This window comes from Schistocerca gregaria, chromosome 2 (genome assembly GCF_023897955.1).
Source record: "Schistocerca gregaria isolate iqSchGreg1 chromosome 2, iqSchGreg1.2, whole genome shotgun sequence".
NCBI classification, from domain to species: Eukaryota; Metazoa; Arthropoda; class Insecta; order Orthoptera; family Acrididae; genus Schistocerca; species Schistocerca gregaria.
The window spans coordinates 814,900,106-814,924,149 of record NC_064921.1 but is presented as its reverse complement, the minus strand read 5'-3'; the positions used below and the strand labels follow the sequence as shown (position 1 = coordinate 814,924,149).

General features: G+C 35.8%; 1 protein-coding gene across 1 annotated transcript in view; it reads right to left on the bottom strand.

Moving 5' to 3' along the window:
* Positions 1-736: 736 nt before the first annotated feature.
* The window catches only part of LOC126335140 (esterase E4-like), a 77,030-nt gene continuing 53,722 nt past the window's right edge, over positions 737-24,044 (bottom strand). Inside the window, exons 5-10 of the mRNA XM_049998100.1 lie at positions 23,289-23,479; positions 22,999-23,173; positions 22,694-22,872; positions 22,454-22,601; positions 22,035-22,170; positions 737-1,035 (exon numbers count right to left, since the gene is read on the bottom strand). Coding sequence (XP_049854057.1) covers positions 870-1,035; positions 22,035-22,170; positions 22,454-22,601; positions 22,694-22,872; positions 22,999-23,173; positions 23,289-23,479 — 995 coding nt within the window. The 3' untranslated portion in view covers positions 737-869. The remainder of the gene's footprint in view (positions 1,036-22,034; positions 22,171-22,453; positions 22,602-22,693; positions 22,873-22,998; positions 23,174-23,288; positions 23,480-24,044) is intronic.

Sequence of the window (24,044 nt, the reverse complement as noted above, 5' to 3'; positions counted from 1 at the left end):
ATAATTTGCAAATATTTGCTGCTGACTGGATGCCTCCACCACTGTGTTGCTGTGCTCCTGGTGACAGAGTGGTCATCAGCTATTCTTGCAAGGAGGTCAGGTTGCGTCCCACTGCTGGACTCAGAGTGTAGTGGTCTTCTGTTGACAAGTTGACACCCCGGTGTGGGCTGAGATGCCCTACTCTTGGAATGGTGGCCAAGTGTAGGGCTGCCCCTGGTGCCCAAATGCTTAGGCAGTTGTTCATATCCTGGGTGAGGAGGAGTGTCTGCATACTTGGTGTGGTGCAGATTACCACAGGATGCCTTGCTATTCGAAGATGACAAGTTAGTTTATGTGTCCTTAAATGGTTCAAATGGCTCTAGGCACTATAACATCTGAGGTCATCAGTCCTATAGACTTAGAACTACTTTAACCTAAGGACATCACACACATCCAAGCCTGAGGCAGGATTCAAACCTGCGACCGTTCTAGCAGTGCGGTTCCCAACTGAAGCACCTAGAACCACTCGGCCACAGTAGCCGGCCTGTCCTTAAATACTGTTTTTCTGTGTTTTTGTCACAATAGCACTGGCATTGCACTGTTGGTTCTAAATTTTGTTTATAACTTTAGGCCTTTACAATTCTTTGGGATCATGACTTTTTTTTACCTTTGATGAAATCAAAATAAGGTGTTCAAGTTATTACATGCATCTCTTCAGTTTAAACACACGAAAAAGGGAAAAAGAAAAAGCACACAGTTGTCAATGAAAATGTTTGTTTATTTAAAATAAAATTTATAATCATTCAAAATTAAATGAAAATTATTGAATAAGAATATGATTTGCTTTTTACCAGCTGCTGAATCAGATTTCTTGCTGCTGCTGCTTATCATTACAACTGATATGGAAACAATCTGCTCCAGACTTCCATTCGCTCTTGATATAGATTTTCCTTCAATACCAATTGGGAGTCAATATCCAGATATGTTAGTTTTTCAGGTTTCATAGGTTCCCAGGTAATATTACTTGTGACTGATGAACTGGATGGTGTAGGATTTCTGAGACACAATAATGATGGACTGCATTAGTCATCATGCATAGAAGTCCAGAAGAACATATTATATGTATTTACATAACAACCTCTTCTAACAGAACTGCAAAAGGCACTTAACCACATTCACCTGTCTAAAAGAGAAAGTTTTTAAAAATTTAAGCATCTGTTAGCAAACAGCTCCTCAGAATACTCCTTAGGTAGAGGTAATGAAGAAGATTAAACTGCAAATTAAAACAATTAAGGAGCAGAGGACCAAAAGGACTGCTTTGAGCAGGCTATTCATCTGCCATTACCAACAACTAAGCCTAACTGCTGTGTATGTAGTCACATTGTTCACAGCAATGTATCACCAGAGGGCACCACCTCCCAAGCACACACCATGCCAAGGGTCACTCTGTTCTGATCTGTTGCCAGCTAATTATGCTTATGCCAACTGAACCTACATCTACAAGATTAATCTTCAGTATGCACTTAGGGGCCTGGCAGAGGGTTTTATGAACCACCTTCACCTCTAACAACATTTGGAATAAATGAACACTTAAATCTTTCTTTTATAGCTGTCATTTCTCTTACTTTATTATGGTGATCATTTTTCCCTAAGTAGGCTGGCGACAATAAAATGTTTTCATATTCAGAGGAGAAAGTTGGTGATTGAAATTTTGTGAAAAGATCTCGTCACAGTGAGAAACTTCTTTTGTTTTAATGATTGCCACTCTAGCTCACTTACCACATCTGTGACACTATTTCCCCTGTTTCATGACAATACAAAATGGACTGCCCTTCTTTGAACTTTTTTGGTGTCTTCCATCAACCCTATTTGGTAAGGATCCCACAATGCTCTAGCAGAGGACAGACAAGCATACCTTAGGTAGGCAGTCTCTTTAGTAGACCTGTTGCATCTTCGAAGTGATCTGCCAATAAAATGCAGTGGCTGGTTTAATTCCCCACTACATATCTGTATGATGGTTCCAATTTAAGATGTTTGAAAATGTAATTACTAAGTAATTTCTTTTTGTACTCCCATGGATGACTTCACACTTTTCCTTATTCAGTGACAAAAGTCATTTTTTTGAAACATACAGATACTTTGTCTAAATCATTTTGCAATTGGTTTTGATCTTCAGATGACTTTATGAGATTGAAGACGACAATATCATCAGCAAATAATCTAAGAATCGTTTATATAGATTAGGAACAGTAGAGGCCCTACAACACTTCCTTGGAGAATGCCATCTGTCACTTCTGTGATGTTTTTTTTTTCCTGTCAATTACTATGTTCTATATGTGCATGTAAGATGATAAGGGGAGTGACTGTCAGGAATGGCAGGAGACATTCCTTGTTGTCGCATTAAAACTGCCAAGGGGAACGGGGCAATTATGGAAAGACGCCATCTGTCACCTGCTGCACTTCAGGCACTGCTATCGTTAAAAATGTGCACAATAATATTTTGCCTCTAGGGGTATCTTAATGTAGGCAGCAGATGGAGATAAATTAATATCTTTTGATTAGTGCCTCTTTTCTCTGCTTCTGGGAGCACATGCAATAATTTTATGATGGACAAACAGTACTGTGACAGTTCTGACAGTAAGTCTTGAATCCAGTCCACAACTGAAGCGATTCTCGCATGGGCATGCAATTTGATTAGAAATCTCTTTTGAGGAATGGTGTCAAAATCGTTTTGGAAATCAAGAATATGGAAACAATTTGAGGTCCTCTTGTAATGAAGCAGGTGGATTCTTCTAGCTGTTATGTTATCTTCACACCATATTTATTGTTTTTTCCCTCACGTTTCATGATGTCTCCAACCTTCTTATTCTTATGACATTTTCACAGTACCTAAAGTTCCAAATATTGATCCAGGGTTTAACCAACTTAACTTTATTGTCTGCTAGCTTAGAGCCCACTGCGTTGCTCAAGTAGACTGTATAGGATGCACAGATATTTTTTTTAAAAATCTAATCTTTTTGTTGTTCACAAACTGCAATACCTTCTAAGCTTTTCGTGCTAACTGGTGCCATGGTAGCAGAGTCTTTTCCGAATGTACTTCTGATCAATAAACAATTCTGGTAACCAGAGTTCAAGGTTTAGTTAATCATGCCTTTTGCACTCTTGTGGAGATATTTCCATATAAACTTTTGTGCCCTGGCACATATTTCTTTATATCTAACTGAAAAGTGAAATAATGGTTTTCACAGATTTAGCTTTAAAATGTTTTTAATATAACGAAATATGTTTTTAAAATTTTTTTGCTATTTCACCCCCTTACACATTGAATTTCCAAAAACACTGAAACATATATTTTTTTTAATTTGTAACTGAGAAGTCAAATACCAATTATATTATCATAGATGTAGCTTTAAAAAATATATCTCTCTGATTGAGAAACCAGATACCATTTTTAATGGGTATAGCTTCAAAATTGACTTAATAGCATGTTTTCAAACATTATTTCATCTCATATTTCACTCCCTTAGGGACGGAATTTCAAAAAATGCCTTCTTAAATAACACCTACAATATAAGACCTCTCAAGATTTCTAGTTTCTGTCGCTAGTGGTTGGTGCTGGTTAATGTCGAGTCACTGAATGTGAGTCAGTCAGTTGTAACATTGCCATATAAAGATTACATTCCTTCAGTTGTCAGGAGTTAATGAGCTAGCTAATTTACCTAAAAACCATGCTAATTACATATAAGCAGTAATCAAATTCTGCTGTCATTGTTCATTTGTAGACATATACCTGGTTACTGACTTCCTAATAAAGTAGATCAGACGTTTAAATAAGGAATGTATTCTTACAACCAATGATGAAAACATGCTGCAACACTTGCACTCATTTAATTCCAAAATAATTAAGATCATTAGTTAAAATGCTGTTACTGATAAAGAATCCCACATTTAGACAAAGTAGCCAGTGTAATTCATTAGAAATTATTGTTGTATTTAATAGTTCTTTTCAAAACAAATGTCCCTCCCCTATTCAGTTATTAGGAAACGTAAATCTTTAATTGTAATTTATGAAAATCCAATAAACAACAATAGGTAAACTCACTTTTAATTATTATAAACTTAGAAGCCATTTTAAGTCAATCTGTGGTACGTTTGAAAGAGCATGACTTCTGCCAACCAATACTGAGAAATGTACTGCACGCAATGTAGTATATAGTATATCAGAAAATGTATTGTGATTTTCTAAGTTTTGTCTCCAAGAGTTCACATCCATGTTCATCGACTGCTTTTAATGATTGTCTGTGAACTTCTAATTAATATCATGAACTGTATTAATCATTCAATGATAAGTAAAGTAATGCACTCTATGACAATAGTATCTCACTGTGAACTGCATTATTTCTCAATGATAATTAATGTGCATGTAGAGTTTATACAGATTTGACTGCTAGATCTGGAAGATCATGTATTAAAAATTTCATACAGTGTCTGTTAAGTAACTGTTTGCCACACATGAATGTTTGTGAATAGTTAATTCAATGTTAGGCTACTGCACTCAAACAATCAGATTATAGGATACCAACCAAGTATAGTATGTGGCTAACTGTTTATCTGTTCATAATTTAAGTAGAAATCAAACAGTGGAAAATCCAGGATGGAATGTAACACTATTTTGAGAAGGAAAGTTGCCACTCACCATATAGTGGAGATGCTGAGTCGCAGATAGGCACAACAAAAACACTCTCACAATTAAAGCCTTTGTCAGCAATAGACACACACACACACACACACACACACACACACACACACACACACACACACACACACACACACGATGTGTGTGTGTGTGTGTGTGTGTGTGTGTGTGTGTGTGTGTGTGTGTGTGTGTGCATAGTGTGTCTATTGTTGATGAAGGTCTTAATGGCTGAAAGCTTTAATTGTGAGAGTCTTTTTGTTGTGCCTATCTGCAACTCAGCAACTCCTCTACATGGTGAATGGCAACTTTCCTTCTCATAATATTGTCATAATTTACGTAGATGAGACATGAACTGGACATAAACATTAGTTCATTCAGCAATCAAAGGGCAATTACAGTGTTTGAACTGTTCAGCAATCAAAGGGCAATTACAGTGTTTGAACTGTAATCTTGGTGTAGACTACATCATTGACAATAGCGTACTTTTGACAACCTCTTTTCAGCCAGATTCGACAGGACACAGCTGCCGAAGCATACTTGTATAGGAAATCGTTAGGTTACACCTTTTCAATAGCACTCATAACTTCATGAGAATAAAGAACTAGTCGTGTTTCACTACTATGATATTTTCTGAATTAATGTTGGCTCTTTTGTGAATAAATCCATTTCTTCCAGGTAACTAATAATGTTTGAACACAGTACATGTTCCAAAATACTACTGCAAATCACAGATTGATGCCAGTGATCTGCATGTGTAATTCAGTGGATTATTCCTATTTCCTTCTTGAGTAATGGTGTGACCGGTGCAACTGTCCAGTCTTCAGGAATGGATCTAGAGGAGCGATCAGTTGTATATGATTGTTAAGTATGTGGCTACTGTAACTGCATATTCTAAAAGGAGTCTAATTGGTATACTATCTGGACTATAAGACCTGCCTTATTAAGTAATTTAACCTGGTTCACAACTCTGAGGATATCTACTTCTAAGTTACTCAAGTTGGCAGCTGTTCTTGATTCAAATTCTGGAATATTTGCTTCATCTTCTTCCACGAAGAAATTTTGGAAAACTACGTTTAATAACTTTGCTTTAGTGATGCTGTGATTGCTAATATTACCACTGGCTTTGCACAATGAAGGTATTCATATCTTAGCACTGGTGTACTTTACATATAACCAAAATCCCTTTTGATTTTCTGTAAGATTTCATTTTGGAAGCTGTTAAAAGCATCTTTTATTGAAGTCTGTGCTAATTGTAAGTTTTGAGCTTCAGTAAAATATTACCAGTCTTGGTAGATTTTGTGTGCTTTTAAATTTGGCATGCTTTTTAGTTGTTTAGGCAACAGTGCTCTGACTTGTTTTATGTACTATAGGGGATCAGTATCATCTTTTATTAATTTATTTAATATAAACTTCTCAATCGCCACAGATACTATACAAATAGGGGAAAAAATCTGTAGCACCACACATAATTTACGGAGAATAATGAAAGTTTGGGAATACATTTGTCTAGGTAATATAATTAAGTGATTAACATATCAAGATCAGCAGTTAATACCAGTACAATATAAGCCATTGTAAACCTGGAATGGTGGTTCATTAATAACCAATGAGACTGCCATAGTGTTGAATACAAGTATGGAAATGTACATGTGTTGTGGTGTACAGGTGACAGATGTCAGTTTGTGGTAAGGAGTTCCATGTCTGTTGCACTCGGTCAGCCAATACAGGGATAGTTAATACTGTTGGTGGAGGAAGCTGGAGTTGTTGTCTGATGACGTCTCATATGTGCTCAATTGGAGACAGATGTGGTGATTCAACAGACCATGACTACATCCTAACACTCTGTAAAGCATGTTGGGTTACAACAGAAGTATGTGGCTGAAAATTATCCTGTTGGAAAATACCCCCTGGAATTCTGCACATGAACATCACCACAACAGGTCGAATCACCATACTGACACACAAATTTGTAATCAGCATGCATGGAATAATCATGGGTTGCTCCTGCTATCATATAAAATTGCACCCTAGACCATAACTCCAGGTGTAGGTCCAGTGCCTCTAGCATGTAGATGGGTTGATTGCAGGCCCTCTACAGGCCTCTTCTAATCAACACAAAATTGTCACTGGCACCAAGGCAGAATCAGATTTTATCAAAAAACACAATGGATCTTCACCCTGCCCTCCAATGGGCTCTTGCTTGACCCGCTGAAGTCACAAATGATGGTGGTTTGGATCAGTGGAATGTAAGCTACAGGGAAACTGGATTGAAGCTTTCCTTGAAGTGACTGATTTGTAACAGTTGTGTCACTGTAGTGTCAACTGCTGCTCAAATTGCTGATCCAGATGCGGTATGATGTGACAGAGCAATACAACAAAAACTATGGTCTTCCCTATCGGAAGTGCCACATGACTGTGTGGAGACTGGTCTCCTTGCGCCATACATTTGTGTGACCACTACTGTCAGGAATCATATACAGTGGCTACAATCACACCAATATTCATTTCAGTATTGCAGGCCTGTTACATTACCCCATTCACACACAGTTAGGTGTTGATAATGGTGTCTTTGTCACTTTAAAGGCATTCTTGACTAACATCGATTCACCACATCCAATCTCATAGGTAACAAACGCTCATGATTGTTACAGCATTTATTTAAAGCAAATCCTATTTGCACACTCACAGTGGTGCTACTAGCGCCATTCTTATGCAACTGGCACTAAATCTGAATATACATAATCTTTCAGATGTCCAAACACACCTACCAATTTTTGTCTGTCTTGCACAGCTCCTTCTTGGTGCTGCATTTTTTTCTGTCAGTGTATTTCCTTGAATTTAAGCCACATCTGGTCTACACTTACATAGTCAGCTGGGAAAGAGTGGAAACAGCAAGTGAATTTTTATCTGCATTTTTAGATGGATATATTCTGCATTTACTTTTGGTGGATTTGGATGGTGTAGTGTTCAGTCTTGCTACAGCGACCTTGTGGTCACTAATCTTTGTATCTGTCAAGATGCTCTCTATTTGCTCATAATTAGACTAGGTTAATATTTTTCCACAGATCATAAATAAAATACTTTGTGATGATGTGGCATGTGTCAGTTTTTTCTTTACATGGCATAACTCTATTTTTTAAATTTTATTTTAATGATTGTAAAATTACTAATTTATATCTAAAAATTCATCTATTGAGTAGGAGGAGATGTCATTCAGAAATTCTTTTAATTTGTTTTTAAATGCTGGTTCGCTAGCAGTCAGACTGACAAAGATTTCTGTGGCATCATAATTCACTCTTTCCTGTGCCAATGATACATTTAACCCATAATAATGAGGAGCATCTAGTGTTGTAGCTATGCACATTGTTATTGCTTTTGAATTTGATAGGGTTATTGGTAACCCCGAGCAAGGTGGCGCAGTAGTTAGCACACTGGACTTGCATTCGGGAGGACGACGGTTCAATCCCGCGTCCGGCCATGCTGATTTAGGTTTTCCGTGATTTCGCTAGATCACTCCAGGCAAATGCTGAGATGGTTCCTTTGAAAGGGCACGGCCGACTTCCTTCCCCATCCTTCCCTAATCTGAGCTTGTGCTCCATCTCTAATGACCTCGTTGTCGACGGGACGTTAAACGGCAATATCCTCCTCCTATTGGTAACAAATTTCATAAGGAAATATACATGATGTGAAACTACTTTGAATATCCGTGGTTCCTTAAATAAATGTCTGCAGGATGATCTTAGGTGGGCTCCAGCTATTATTTGAATTACATGCTTTTGTGGGAGTACTTTTTTCCTTAATGATGAATTATCCCACAATATGATGCCACATGGAGGCAGTAAACCTTGCTGAAATTTGCAATATCTATAATAGCATAAGCAGCTGAAGTCAAACGTTTCACCACATCATCAATGTGTTTCTTCCAAAACAATCTTTCATTAATGCACATATATAAAATTTTTGAATGTACTGCCTTTGCTAGAGATTTCTGTTCTAAGTATGGTATTATGTCACTTACTACGCAGAATTGTATATACTGTGTTTTATCCTAATTTAATGAGAGGCGATTTGCGTAAAACCATTTAATAATTTTCTGAAAGACGTGATACACAATCTCCTCCACAAATTCTTTTTGTTTGGTGTGATTACTACAATTTTATCACATGCAAAAAGAATGAGCTTTATTTTGTGAATACAGAGTGGTATGTCATTAATACACAAGTATATTAAGAACAGCTAGGGACCCAAGACTGAATCCTGTGGTATCCAATTCTTCGCGAGTTCAAAGAATCCGCTGCTGGTTTGCATATTATGTGAACTGTTTGTTTCCACCTTCTGCACTCTTCCAGAAAAATATCAATTAAACCATATTGCACTCTCCCCATTCATATCACAATACTTAAGCTTATCTAGAAAAGTTTAATGATTCACACAGTCAAAAGTCTTTGAGAGGTCACCAAGAATCCCAGTTGGTGATGTTATGTTATTCAGAGGCTTTAATAATTGATCATTGAAGTATATATTGCATTTTCTGCTGAAAAACCTTTCTGAAAACCAAACTGACATTTAGTTAGTACTTTTTTTCAACTAGTTGGAACTACTCTGGAATACATTACTTAATACACTATTTTTCAAGAATTTTGGATAGAGCTGTCAGAAATGAGATTGGGCAGTAGTTGTTGGCCTCAGACATATCCCACTTTTTATGCAATGGCTTAACAACAGTATATTTCAGTCTATCAGAAAAAATGCCCTGTTTCAGTGAGCTAATAGATCTGTGGCTGAGATTCTTACTTACCTGTTGGGAACAAGGCTTTAGTACTGTGCTGTTAATACCACCAATTTTATGCATACTTTTACTTTTGAGTGAGTTTACTGTTTTCCCAATTATGGAAGGAAGGTTGGGTAGAATTTCAACTTTATCAAATTGCATAGGTATTGTCTGTTCCCTACATACATCTTGGTCTTTTGTAATGAGCAATTGGGTCCTATTTTCTCTGTGACACTTAAAAATTGATTATTAAAAATATTTTCTACTTCTGACTTTTCATCCAGTTCAACGGTAGTACAGTCTTCTTGTGCTTTTGGTTGTCCTGTTTCCCTTTCAACAATATTCCAAATTGTTTTCATTTTACTGTTAAGGATGCTAATCCCAGACACATACCTCTGGACCTATAATTTTCCTTCATACTGTACAGTAGCTTTTATAATATCTGACTGTACAGTAGCTTTTATAATATCTGACTGTTTCTGGGTCATTACTCTTTCTTACCGTTAGATACATTTTACTTTTCATATTACAAGATATTTTTGTCCCTTCAATAATCCATAGTTTTAATATGGTTTCTTACTATTATATTTCACTGTTTTCAAATATACTCACAAACATATCATGAAATAAGTTATATTTTACATTAACATCAGTTTCCCAGTATACTCCATCTCAATATAACTGCTGCATGCTTACTCTAAAATTTACAATTGTTAAATTTTAATTCAGTTGTTAAATTGCTAATTGAATACACCAGTTTGGGGGGCTGTTTTGCATTAATGTGTGGAGCTATGTAATATACTGTAACTAGCTGTGCATCACGATCAGAGAGATTATTCTTAACAGAATAAATGTTTATTTGAATAAATTTATCTTGGTATATGGAAATATTATCTATCAGTCTGCTGCTTTCCTGTACTACCTGAGTAGAAAAATCAGTAACTGATGTCAAATTGAAAGAACTAAGTGATACTTCAAAGTTGTTCTTCCTATCAGACCCTTTCGCAAAATCTACACTGAAATCCCCACAAATAATAATTTGCTTCTCTCTGTCTGACAGGTAACATGAAAAAGAATCTAAATTTCTCAGAAATAGCTGACGATTTTCTCACAAATAATAATTTGCTTCTCTCTGTCTGACAGGTAACATGAAAAAGAATCCAAGTTTCTCAGAAATAGCTGATGATTTCCCAGTGTGGATCTACATACAGTTACTATAATAAAAGTACCATTATTCAGTTTAAGCTCACAGTCGCATACAACTATATATTGGTCTACACAAAATTTTTTAATTTCTTAAGTTTTCATACCAAGATTACTTTTAACATATATGGCCACTCCTCCTTTGTACATACTGTTTCTACTTACATGTGCTGGAAGCTTTACCCGCTTACATTCACCTTTTCCATTAATATATGATGTTCTGACAGGCATAGTACATCTATAATATCCTCCATTTCTAAATCTTCCTAACTAACGAAAAGCTCATTTACTTTGTTTTTTAACCCCCTGATATCCTGATGCAACGCAACATACTAACATTATTTTTCACTGTACTTTTGTGAGAATCTTGTGATATTTTAACATCTTTAATATCTGCCTGTCTGAGCTCATTAAGCTAGATTCTTTTCAATGTTGTATTACTGGACACTGATCTTAGCCTAAAAGTGAGGTACCCCCGTGAGATTCAGTGCCGCCTCCCTCCCCCCCCCCCCTCCCCCCTAAAGATTTTGCTATCAATCTAACCAATTTACCCTTCTCTTTCCTACTGAGATATATGTCATGTCTAGTGAAATCCCACCTACCAGTAGCATCAACAGGAACCAAACCCATGTGGTGACCCAACAGCCACCCAAAGCAGCTGATCTAACTCCACATTAACCCACCTTACAGTTCAGTTGGGGCCAATCATACCACATGAATACAGGCATCAACCAAACATTCATAAAGTTCAATGCAGCATCTATTTCCACCAGGTCACTCTCAATATTGTAGCCATTGATTCCTATCTATATTGTTTCCTGCTCTACTGACCATCACAACACACTCCTGCTCATTTGTTGCTACGAGGTTAAGGATGTTGACACAACCATTCACATTAGAAGTGATTTCCTGAACTAACTGATTAAAATAATTTTAAAGCAAGCATTTAATACAGTTTCTGACGAGGTTTTATATCTACCACCTGCTTTGAACAAGTATTTTCATGAACATATCAAGGGTAGATTGAAGTCACCAACAAATATAATTGTACGAGTGGGGTACCTATTTGAGATGAGACTCAAGTTTTCTTTGAACTGTTCAGCAACTGAATCATCTGAGTTGGAATTCAATTTCTCCAGTAAGGTTGCAGGTGCAAGATTATTTCACCACTCAAGAAGCCACTCTTGGCAGTCCCTTAATTACAGTTCCAGTTCGCCCAGTTGTGTTTTGTGTAGTTTACACAGTTGCAGTTCCTGTCACAGTCCATTGCCTGCATCACTCTACAGTTCCAGCAGATGCCTGTTAACAAGTGATTGCCAAACTTTAAATGCCAAGTGTTTGAGTGATATTTAAGTCAGAGTCAAACTTATAAACAGTTAGACACATCAGTCCAGACTGAACTTCTATACATTACATAGTTCTCTTTCAATGTATTAGCTTAGTTTAGCACATAGGACTTGAACTACAGAACCATGTGCCGTTCATCACTCAAGGCTGACATTTTCATTTTATGCTGTGTGAGCATGTCAGTTTCTAGCATGCAAGCTAGCTATCTTGTACAGCAATCATTTGTCTGCAGTAGGATGTTTGTAGTTGGATGCTGGGCTTCAAACTTATTTTGCTAAATACAACATTGACGTTTGAAGCTGGTATAGATATTTTTATTTTATTTGAGGGATGTAAGTGATAACTTTCAAATTTTGATACAATTACTGTAGAAATGATATGAAATTTTGATGAAATATACTTCCAGGAAAAAAATTGCACCCTTTCAGAGGTATCCATTTCACTGAAGATTTATTGTTGGAACAGTTCACATGGAGTACATGAAATGATTACATTTGTAGATCAACAGCACAAATGGTTCTGAGTTACCAGGTATTGAGTCATGTAGTCTCCATGGGCAGCAATGCAGCACTGACTATGGCATCCAATCAATTGTACAAATCACAAATGTACTGGAATATGTGATGCTATGCATAACAACCTGTTTTCATCATTCTGTAGGAATTTTTAGCTGATAAGTCACGTGAGTCACTTCTCGTCCTATCATATCCCATGTGTGCTTGATTGGAGACAATTACGGACATAATGCTGTCAAGGATGTTGCTGCACATATTACACAGCATATTGAGTTTCGTGGATGGTGTGTGGCCCAGCATTATTCTGTTGGGATAACACATCACCTTCTTGTTGAAAGAACAGCAAAAGAATGGGTCTAACAACATTCTGCACTACCAGGCACTGGTTAGCATCCCATCCAGAAACACCAACAGGGAATGAGAGTTGTAATGTATTGCAGCCCAGACCATAAGCACCGGTTTTGAGGCAGTGTGTCTTGGAAGAATGCAATCTATGAGACCGTGCTCTCCATGTCTACATCATATGCACAAACAACCATCACTTGTGTCCGGGCAGAATCTGTTTTCATTAATGAAGACCATGGTGCACCATTCCATCTTCCATGTGATCCTCTGATGGCACCAGTCAACCTGTGCATGTTGATGCTGTGATGAGAGTGGAAGACAGACTAGATGTGTGCATGCTCATAGTCCCACTGCTAACAACTGGTTTGCAACAGTTTATGTTGACACGTCTGGGCTCACAAGTCCTCTGTGTTGTGCTGTGGTAGCTGTATGATGTGCCACTGCTGCACTTACAATATAATGATCCTGGCAGGTGTCTGTGCTATGTGGACATCCATAATCTTATATACAGATGTGAAAATGTTCACATGAACACTGATACCAACATTGCTGTACAACTGACATGGCACATACAACTTGTGTGGCAGTTCTCTGCAAGGACAAGACAAAGATGGTGCTTTGATAGCTATGCAACTTCTCTATCTGTTGGTTGACAATGTTGAAATCATTATCAGTATAGAAACTCTCCCCCAGGTGCCGTATGCCATCATCGGATTAACACAGCATTGTCTTTCCAAGAGCAAAATATTATTTTTCTTTTCCAGCAGTGTATTTAGGACAGTATTGATAAAGACTCATAATGACTAAAAAAAGTTTGTCACCAAGTTCTCCACCATGTGCTCCACAATTCTAAGTAACAACATTTGACTGAACTTCTAAGATATATTAGTAGTTTTGATAGATTAAGTTTTATTTTTAAAAAAGTGTTGTTACTGTAATTATGAGATGCTGCACTTTTCACCCAACTTTCAGTGTGGTTTCTTAACTTCTGCCTATGGGCAAATCTGCTGATCCTGGATGTTTGTTTTTCAGCACTATAATGCCACATATTCTACTGGTAGTAATGAATATTCTTTTTTATCAGTAATATACATGATAACATAAGGCATTTTCCCAAATGCATCTGAGTGCAATAGTAAGTTTTCAACTAACAAATACAACGTTTAGCTGATGACAACTTAAAATATTCCTTAATGTGAGGATTTAATGTTTAATGTCCTACTGTTGGTGACATCATTATAGGAGCCAAAGATATAATCAATAGTATGCCAAACTGCATTGATTCACGATATGTCTGCTTAATATTTTGACATATATATACTGCAATAGCAGAAAATTGTAATTTAGTCAATGGTGTAATTTCAAACTGAAAAAAGGAGAGAGCCATACACTCAATTAAAACTATTTATTAAACATAAAATGAACTGATAAGAAAGCAACTCTATACTGACTTTCCCCCTCCTGCCCTTTATCACATCAGTATCTCACGTGAATTATTCTGTCTGTAAGAACTCTGAACTTTAAATTACTGTGTGCGTGTGTGTGTGTGTGTGTGTGTGTGTGTGAGAGAGAGAGAGAGAGAGAGAGAGAGAGAGAGAGAGAGAGACAGAGTGCGCACGCGCATAGCACACACACGAGCGTACGCAAATGTGTGTGTGTGTGTGTGTGTGTGTGTGTGTGTGAAGATGCAGATGTGTACATGTAAACCTAAATGTGTCTTTGTCAAAATCTTTACTATAATATTTAACACCTTATTTATGTCACAAAGGAATCTTTTAGTCTGCAACAGACTGTGTTATGATTTCTTGACCAATTGATACTATCTGCCAATCTGGTACTTGACATCAAACTTTTGCTTTCATGAAAAACAGTATAAACAATTGACTTGCCTGGGTATTGTTCACAAACAACTCTCATAGTTTTAATTCCGTCAGTACCTCTCTCATCCTCTTCAATTTCCATAGAAGCTTGCCCATATACCATTCTGCACCTATAGTCCTAAGAAAAGGGTTATTACAGAATATGACAGTGTTGTGAAACTTTCTGATAATTAGAAGCTGTGAATGTGTTTAGGGTCATACCTGGATGCTTCAGTTACTAAGAAGATAGATGTGATATGAGCCACTTTACAGCATAGTTTTAATCTGTTAGAATGTTTTTCATTATTTGTGTGTGTTTATACAGCTCAATATTCCCTCATTTGTGGTGGGTAGTTAACTTTCCTCATACTAATGTTATGCACTGGTTACCATGTTTAACCATCTGAGTGCAAATTTCTCCTGGTTTCAGAAATTGTAGAATGATTCATTCCAAATATGTAGCTCATAATAAAAATCTCAAGTAAGTCATAGACTGAACATTTACAAATCTTATTGCAGTTGAACAATACTGTAATGATTTCCTTGGTTTTCCTCCTTTAACAGATTAACACATTTATATGACTGAATGTTTCCTTTATTTCCCAATTTTTGCAGCACACAATTAGTTTATGTACTTCAATGACAGAAAGGATCATTAGTCATTCTTGATAATATTCTTGTTGTCTCTGCATTTGAATCATACAAGCATCTTGATACAATATTTCAGAGGACCATCTGGTCACCATCTAGAGGTGATAATTCTGTTTGCTTACTCTCATCACAACTCATTCTTACTGTGCACAATGAAGATGCAGACAGATGAAGAGGCTTGCATAAGACCGAGTAGCATGGAGAGCTGGAGCAAATTTGTCTTCGAACAGAAGACCACACAAACAACAAGAAGCATCATATACCTCTGTTGATTCAGTGAAAGATTTTTTTTAACATCAGATAGAATGACATTCCATACTTTTCTTATTTATGAGAGCAATCATTTGAACTATTTTCTAGTTGTTTCCTGTTTGTTTTATTTAAAATCTGTTGAGAAAAATACTTTCACTGAATTATGACAAAAGATAAAAATACATATTTGTAGTTTTTAGACAATGCATGTGCTAGACTGTAACCCATATTTTCTAGAATAGTTATCGAACTGTTTAAATTATCTGGACTTCAGAATGTTTTGAGAAATTTCTTTATAATGTCCTTGTCCTTCATGTTACTTTCATTTCAGTGTACCCAATTTTACATTGACTCCATTTAGATATCTGTGACAATATATTCACACTCCCCCTACTCATTTTCTAGTGCTTCTGAAACCTTGAGTTAGTTAATTGCAAGTCATGTATCTCATATTCATGGTAGGCACTAAATTTTGTGATATACGACATTGAAAGATTTGTGACTGACTACTTATTTCTTTTCAAAAATAGTTCTATGCCTAGAGAGAATTTGTTAAAGAGAAACTACTTTTAATCTACATTTTAAAATACTTTTACTGTCTCTCAGATATTTTATTTCAACAAAAAGGTTATTTAAAAGTTTTATGGCTAAATTTTGCACTACAGAGAATTGGTTAAAGAGAAACTACTTTAATCTATGTTTTAAAATACTTTTACTGTCTCTCAGATATTTTATTTCAACAAAAAGGTTATTTAAAAGTTTTATGGCTAAATTTTGCACTACAGAGAATTGGTTAAAGAGAAACTACTTTTAATCTACATTTTAAAATACTTTTACTGTCTCTCAGATATTTTATTTCAACAAAAAGGTTATTTAAATGTTTTATGGCTAAATTTTGCACTACAGAGAATTGGTTAAAGAGAAACTACTTTAATCTATGTTTTAAAATACTTTTACTGTCTCTCAGATATTTTGTTTCAACAAAAAGGTTATCCAAAAGTTTTGGCTAAATATTACATTCTCTTCTGTGCCAAATCTAAATTAACTAGAGGGAAGTGTACATAATTTTTCCTTCTATTACTGTGTTGCTGACATCTCTATTATTCTCAAAGAGCAATGGATAATCAATAAAAAGTTTCATGACTGAGTAAAAATAGTGTGAGGCTATGGTTAATATTCCCAGTTGTTATAACAGATGCCTGCAAGATATATTTGTGCAAACTTGTAAGGGTGCAGATATTGATCCTATAATTAAAGGAACGAATCCACCCTTATCCTTCTTTGCTACAGCACAGTGGCACTGCTAATGGTGATGTCCCATAGTTCTAGAAGGGAGAGTTTGGTATCTGGAAATTGTCTGGGGTGAAGGAGTGAGTCAGTCAAACCAAACATGCCTGCAGGACAAACTCTGTGTGCCTGTGCTTCCAGTAATCATGCATAAAACTGAAGTATTAGGTTTGTGCATAAGTTAATAGCTTTTTTGTTTTCCTTGTTGGTACTCTGGTCGCTGTTGGTTTATTTATCAATTGCCATTTTTATTTGTAATTTACTATTGCTATTTGAGTTTACATTTTGTCATTATGTCATTTGGAGATAGTGTTTGGAACTGTGGATGTCAGAAAATGGAGTGCCAGGTGGGGAAATCGGAACATTTCTGACATAATATTCTGTTTGAGTTCAGTAGAGGTATGACGGTAGTGGAGGGAACCAGAAATATTTGCACTGTGTGTGGGGATAATGCCACTGGACAGAGCATGGCATGATATAGTTTTCTTGTTGAAAGGAAGTTTGGTTTGACATCAGTGATTCCACATCCAGAAAGACCATTGGGGTTTGATGAAGATCATTTAAATGCATTAATCCAAATCAGTGTACTTGAGAGATGGAAAATGTGATGAACTGTAATTATTTCACAATTGTGCAACATTTGCATGCAGTGGGGATGATTCAAAAATTGGGTGTATTGTTACAACATGCTCTAAGCCAAACTGACAAAAATTGCAGATGGCCATGTGCCACACACACACACACACACACACACCTGTAGTCACGGGCAACTGAACGAGTTCAGCTGCCTGAGTCTGCAGTTGTGTGTGAGCTGCATTTGTATGAGTGAGTGAAGAAAAGCCAGGAGAAAGGATGATCTTCACTATGCAGAGTTAAATCTGACTTTGGCACAGAAAGGGGTAAATTATGCTGCCACAAAAGTCTTTGGTCACCTACCAAACAGCATCAAAAGCCTGACAGATAGTCAACCAACATTTAAAAGTAAATTAAAAGAATTTCTAGATGACAACTCCTTCTACTCACTGGCTGAATTTTTAGATATAAATTAAGGGAGGAGAAGGAAAAAAACTAGCTTACACATTAGTGTCATGCAATATTTTGTGTAATGTAATATCTTGTACAGACATCTTTTATTAACCTGACATGTTCCACATCATTACGAAGTGTCGTATTCATGATCTATGGAACAAGTATTAATCTAATGTAATCTAATCTAATGGCTGAAAGCTTTAACTATGAGTGTCTTTTTGTTGTGCCTATCTGTGACTCAGCATCTCTGCTATATGGTGAGTAGGAACTTTCCTCCTCATAATATTGTCACATTCCATCCTGGATTTTCCACTGTTTATTAAGGAAAAGAAAAGAATGGTTCAACCCAAAGAAAGCAGCATGTCGCCATACAAAGACCTACATGCATCCACAAAAGATAACGCTATGCATCTGGTCGAACAGCAACAGTGTGGTGTACTATGAATTGCTTCCCCGAGGTGCAATCAACACTGCTGACATTTATTGTCAACAACTGATACATCTTGCAGATGCAATCCAAGCAAAATAACCAAGAAGACTGCTAGTCCATAATAATGCCTGTCTGTGTTCTGTTACACTGATAAAAAACACTATACAAAAACTGGGTTGGGAAATTATTCTGCACCCACGTTAATCACCTGATTTTACACCCTCAGGTGTTTTCTGCTCTCTGTCAAACTGCCTTCAACAAACTTACTTTCTGGATGAAAAAGTGCTGTGATCATGGCTCAACAAATTCTTCGGCCCAAACCACGTGACTTCTGCAGTGACGAAATCGAAAACATTGTCAAACTGTTGTAAATAGTGAAGGAGAACATATTAATGATGACTAAAGTCCTGTTATGTGTATCTGCTGTGTTTATTAAACTTATAGGAAAATGCAGTGAACTTACACATCAAACCAATATTTCGTGGAGATATTTTACAAATATGCACCGAAGGTATCACACGAGTATGACGTGTATGTGTGTGAGGAAAGTGAGAATTTGGATGTTCAGGATTAATTCATATCTGGGGCATTGTTAAACAGTGAAATGTTGATTGTAAAGTAAAGAATCATCAAAGGTATCCTGGTGTAAGGTCATGATAGGTGAGTGCTGCAATTGTAGTGTGAGTGCTCTCAGAACAAGCAGGGACATAATAGTTGAATTTAAAGTGGAAGAAATTAACTACATCATAGAAACTTTTTCACATATTACTGCCTCTGCATTATTATTAGAATATTTAGGAAGAGAATGAATACAGAATAGTGTGGGAGAATAGACAGGATAGGATCACAGTCTGAACTATAGTTTTCATTGCACGTACCTTTAGAGTAATTTTGTCCTCCAAAACTGGTTATTTATGAATGTTTGATACCTAATTTTCCAACAACACTAACTATAGCAAGTACAGAGTGTACATGGGGGAGGAATGGTAAATTCTCGAAATTTTCCCGGGTGAAAATACGCTGGTCGAAAGTAGATTTTTTTCCATTTTAGGTGACAATATACTTTCCCTCAGAACTGTAAAACTTATCAATCTTTTTAATGGTAAAGATTTTATTCACAGGGGTAGAACTTCTCAGAACTTAAGGAAATGAACCCCAGCAGAAAACAACTCATTTTGGAAAAATCTTTGATGTGCAGAAACATGTGCACTGCATATTTTCATATTACGAAAGTATAAGTACGAATTCCACTAAATACAGCGTTAGCTTCTGAAGCATTTGATGCACAATGTGCTTTTTAATTTTCATACGGTCACAGCTCATGTCACATGTTCTCAGCAGCCAATTTCAGCAGACATTCACAGCAAAAGATACAAGATGTAGTCAGTCAACAGCAATATTACTGTTAAGAAGCACATACACTTGGTTTACATTAATATACATATAGTACAGCTGCAAGAAAAGCTAAGCTTTTAAATATAAAACTGCTTGTCAAAAATTTTTCGCTGTTTTTTTTTCTGAGGATGTGGTTAGGCAGGATCCTAAGAACACAGCTTAAATAGCAGCAGCTGAATATTTCTGAGAATCACAATTATAAATTTCACTGCTGCACACTAAACATTGCTGAATGCATGATCTGTTGAGCACTGACTTTTCCACAGTAAAACCAATTATGTGTGAAACTGCTCAAGAGCTCACCTTCGATGATTGCACTTGTTACCATCATTATTATGACACAACTAAAATAAATATGAAAACTAACCTTGAAGCTTGATCTGTTTTAGCATATGTTACTCTTTATGATCTATCAAACACCAATGTTCCAGTAAAATTTTAAATAATGGCGTAAATGGCTGGCCATCGAGCCCAAAATGTTTCTAAGTGGCAGGTCCTCAACATGTTAAATTTTGAGTGAGAGTCAAATGCTCCATAATTTAAGAGATTCACCACACATTGTCACAGGTATCACAATTAATCTTGCTGAAAAGGCAATTTACTTTAAAATTAATTCTTCTCAAACCACAATTCACAATATTTTCCTGCGACCTGTTAGATCTGTTAACAGTTGTGATGGTCCACTCATCAAAAGCTGTTTGTTGCTTTGCAATATTGCATAATCTTTGTCCTAAAGCCTTCAACACATTTTGATGTTGGCAAATGCTTGTGTGTGCACTGTGTGTGCTTCATGGCTATAAATGGCACATTTTATTTACAACTAAGGTTTTATTTTGGTGTTATTCTCTTGTTTATGTTTTATTGCTGCAATATTATTCTGCAGTAGTGTGCTAAAGTAAAATTCTTTGTTAGAGCATCAGTTCTTACCAGTCAAAATTTAAAAAAATTAAGTGAAAAGTATTAAAAAATTCCTGGGTTTTCCCTGATTTTTCTGGATGAAAAAAGTCCCACATTTTTCTTTGTTGTCCTGGGGCATAAGTACAGTGTGACTTACAAACTTCACACACAATTTTAATTACTATCTTTCACAAAGTGAATACATTTTGCATAAGTGAGGAGTAATCCCAGAATATTTTTCTGATCCCAGAATATTATACTGTTGAATGTCAGTGAATGAGAATATGCAAATTATGTTCACTTACTGACTGCGTGTCCTCAACATTCCCAGTTAGCTTCATGGCAGGCAGATGTAGCACAACCTAAATGTTTTAGCACATATATGGAATGGTGTTCTTAATTTAGGTTTTCATTAATACACACACCAGTGAATTTTGAACTTTCACATTGTTTATTATTTTTTGATTGTAAGCTATATTCATAGTAGGTGGAGTATTTATGACAATACAAAATGGATGAGCTATGTTTTTTCAAAACTTAAATCTTGTCCATTTCTGCAAAAACCAGTTAATAACATACACAAACAAATAACTTACTATTTTCCCTATGGATGCAGCTTTGATTGAATTAACAATAATGACATATCATTTGCAAAAAGGACTGCTTTTTCACTTTCATTAAAATAAACTGATAGATCACTAACACAGAGCAAGGAACAGACTTGGAATCAAGATCAAACCCTGTGGAATGCCCACTGTAATTTCTCACCATGAAGTTGATATAGCATCACTGTTTATATCAATATTCCTATTGGAAGTTTCTGCATCCTGCTTCTTGAATGGGAACTCAACCACATACGTATTGACCCATGTACACCACAAAAAATATGTAACGCAATATTATGAGTAAAGAGTCAAATGCCTCTGATGAATCACTGTTGGTCCAACCAATGATACACAGTCATCTAAAATTTTATTATGTAGTCAGTGAAGATGTAAACAGCTTTCTCAGTATAGAGCCCTTTTGAAATCCAATCTGTGACTGATTAAGTGTCTCATTACCATTGAAGTGTGTGACAACCTTCAAGTACATCCTCCTGCATTCAAAAGCATGTTAATCTGTGATAAATGTTGCAGAAGAATCTTTGCTCCCATAATCTAATGATTTGCTTCAATAAGTATGTAAAAGTATGTATAAGTATGTATAAGTATGTATTTCCAAAAGATTATCACCTCTGTAACCCATCTTCATACATCATATGATGATTAATATATTTGACAATATCAAATCATGTTCAAAATTATACCCTTAAGAGATTTTAGATAAAAAACAAAATGTTAGTAGTAAGATTTTCAAACAGCAGTAAAATAGTACTCACCCAGTTTTCACAAAATTTGCCCACATAGCAATAAGTGTTTCTGAGATATGTGTTTCTGGTTCACCATCTTGGAAAAATGGAAATCCAAGAGAAGATATATAAAACAGATACATGAGATCATCATGATGTGCCACACCTGCAATAAATTATGTAAAATTCACTTTTACAACTCCTAGGCTGTATAATACAACCAGTTCCAGAAACAGGTTAACTTCACTACATTTACTAGCCAATGTTTGTTTTTTTTCCAGTTTTTTAGGACAACAAATTTTTATAAGCTATTTCTAAATAATGAGTCGTATTTTTAAGGCATTTTATAACATTTTGGCTATTGATGAATAAATAATATTTGATTGCTGAAATAGAAAGAAAAATAAGTGTATGATGTAAGACACTAGACTGTAATATGTAAAACTTACCATATGGTGAGGTTGTTCCTGGAATATAAAAGAAGCTGTACCTGCCCTGATATGAAAATTTATAGAAGTAGACTGGGTACCTACTAATTTTTGCTATTATTTTAGCAGCACGATCTTCACCAAAGCAAATAATGGCATCTGCATAAAGCTGCAAGAAATAATAAAAATGAAAATAAATGTGGATGACAATTTTCTGACAAGATTTGATTGTATATTTGTGCAAATTGAAGTCAATATTACCTTTCCAAGCCCATCTAATGAAGTGTTGGTAATTGGTTGATTTTTGAGATAAAATTTCTTGAGCTCTTGACTAATGTAATGTGACTGATTTGTTCCTCGTTCATACATGAAGGCAATTGGAGCAACAAGTTCAAAATTTTCATACATGTCATTGGCTAGTGTTGCATTCCTTGTTACAGCTACAAATAGTGTAAGTTTAAAAATAAGTTAAAGATAAATAATATTCCTTTACACTAGTACTATTATTAATCAGTTTTACTTTAGCTCATAGAACATATGTTTTTTCTTTTATTTTTGGTACTTACACAAGGCTCTCCAAGAAAATTCATCTTTAGTGAAACCTGTTAGCCATGGTACCTGAGTAAAATTTCTGTGCAACAGCTGTAAATAAGGCTCTTCAGTAAGATATCTCTCTCTCCCATCATGTAGATCAGACTCAATAACTGGGTAATATTTGAGAATTGGATCACGAGCCCATTCCTAGTTGAAAATTTTTTTGTCAATATAAACACTCTTGATAAAATGGGTAATGGAATAGGACTTCATTGCAACTTTTTTTGTATTGCAAAACCCTTGACACTGAAATAACACAAACCCTTAATAGTCCAATTGATTCAGCAATGTCTCTAGCTGGTTTTGCACGTAGACATTCTGCAATCAGTTGGGATGTTGCAGTAGGACATCCAAGTAAACTGGCATGTTTCCTTGCTATTGCTATTGGATCATGGTCAATATCCCACCTGGTATCAATAGATGCACTCATTGAAATTGCTCTATGGAACAAACCTGGAAACAATGATTTAATGAGATTTACCAAATACATTTTTATAACTATCCATCAAAAATTCTAATTTCTTTTTTCAGTGATTCCAATTGCAGAAATTGTATCTTTTATAAGAGTATTTTCTTTCTTGTTAGTTTTGAAACACGAAAATCTTTCAGGGTTGCTTATATAATGAGGTATTCTCGTACAATATGCAATTAAATTGAGTATCAATTATTCTAGGAGCCACATTATTGATTAAAAAGTAACAGAATCAACTGCATTCGCTCCTGCCCCTCTCTTTCTCTTACTCTCTGCTTTTAGCCTTCTTTATTGCTCTTTTCCTTCTTTCCCTTCATATTGCATCTCACAGTGTCATTAACATATTAAAAAAAAACAAATACTGTTTCTGTTTTATTTATTGAAATACTAAGTTTGTTTTCGGGATTACTTTATGTTACATAGGTGAAAGAAAAATAGCAATTAATGATGTAAATAAAATAGAAAGAAACTTCCACATGGGAAAAATATATTAAAAACAAAGATTCCAAGACTTACCAAGTGGGAAAGCACCGGTAGACAGGCACA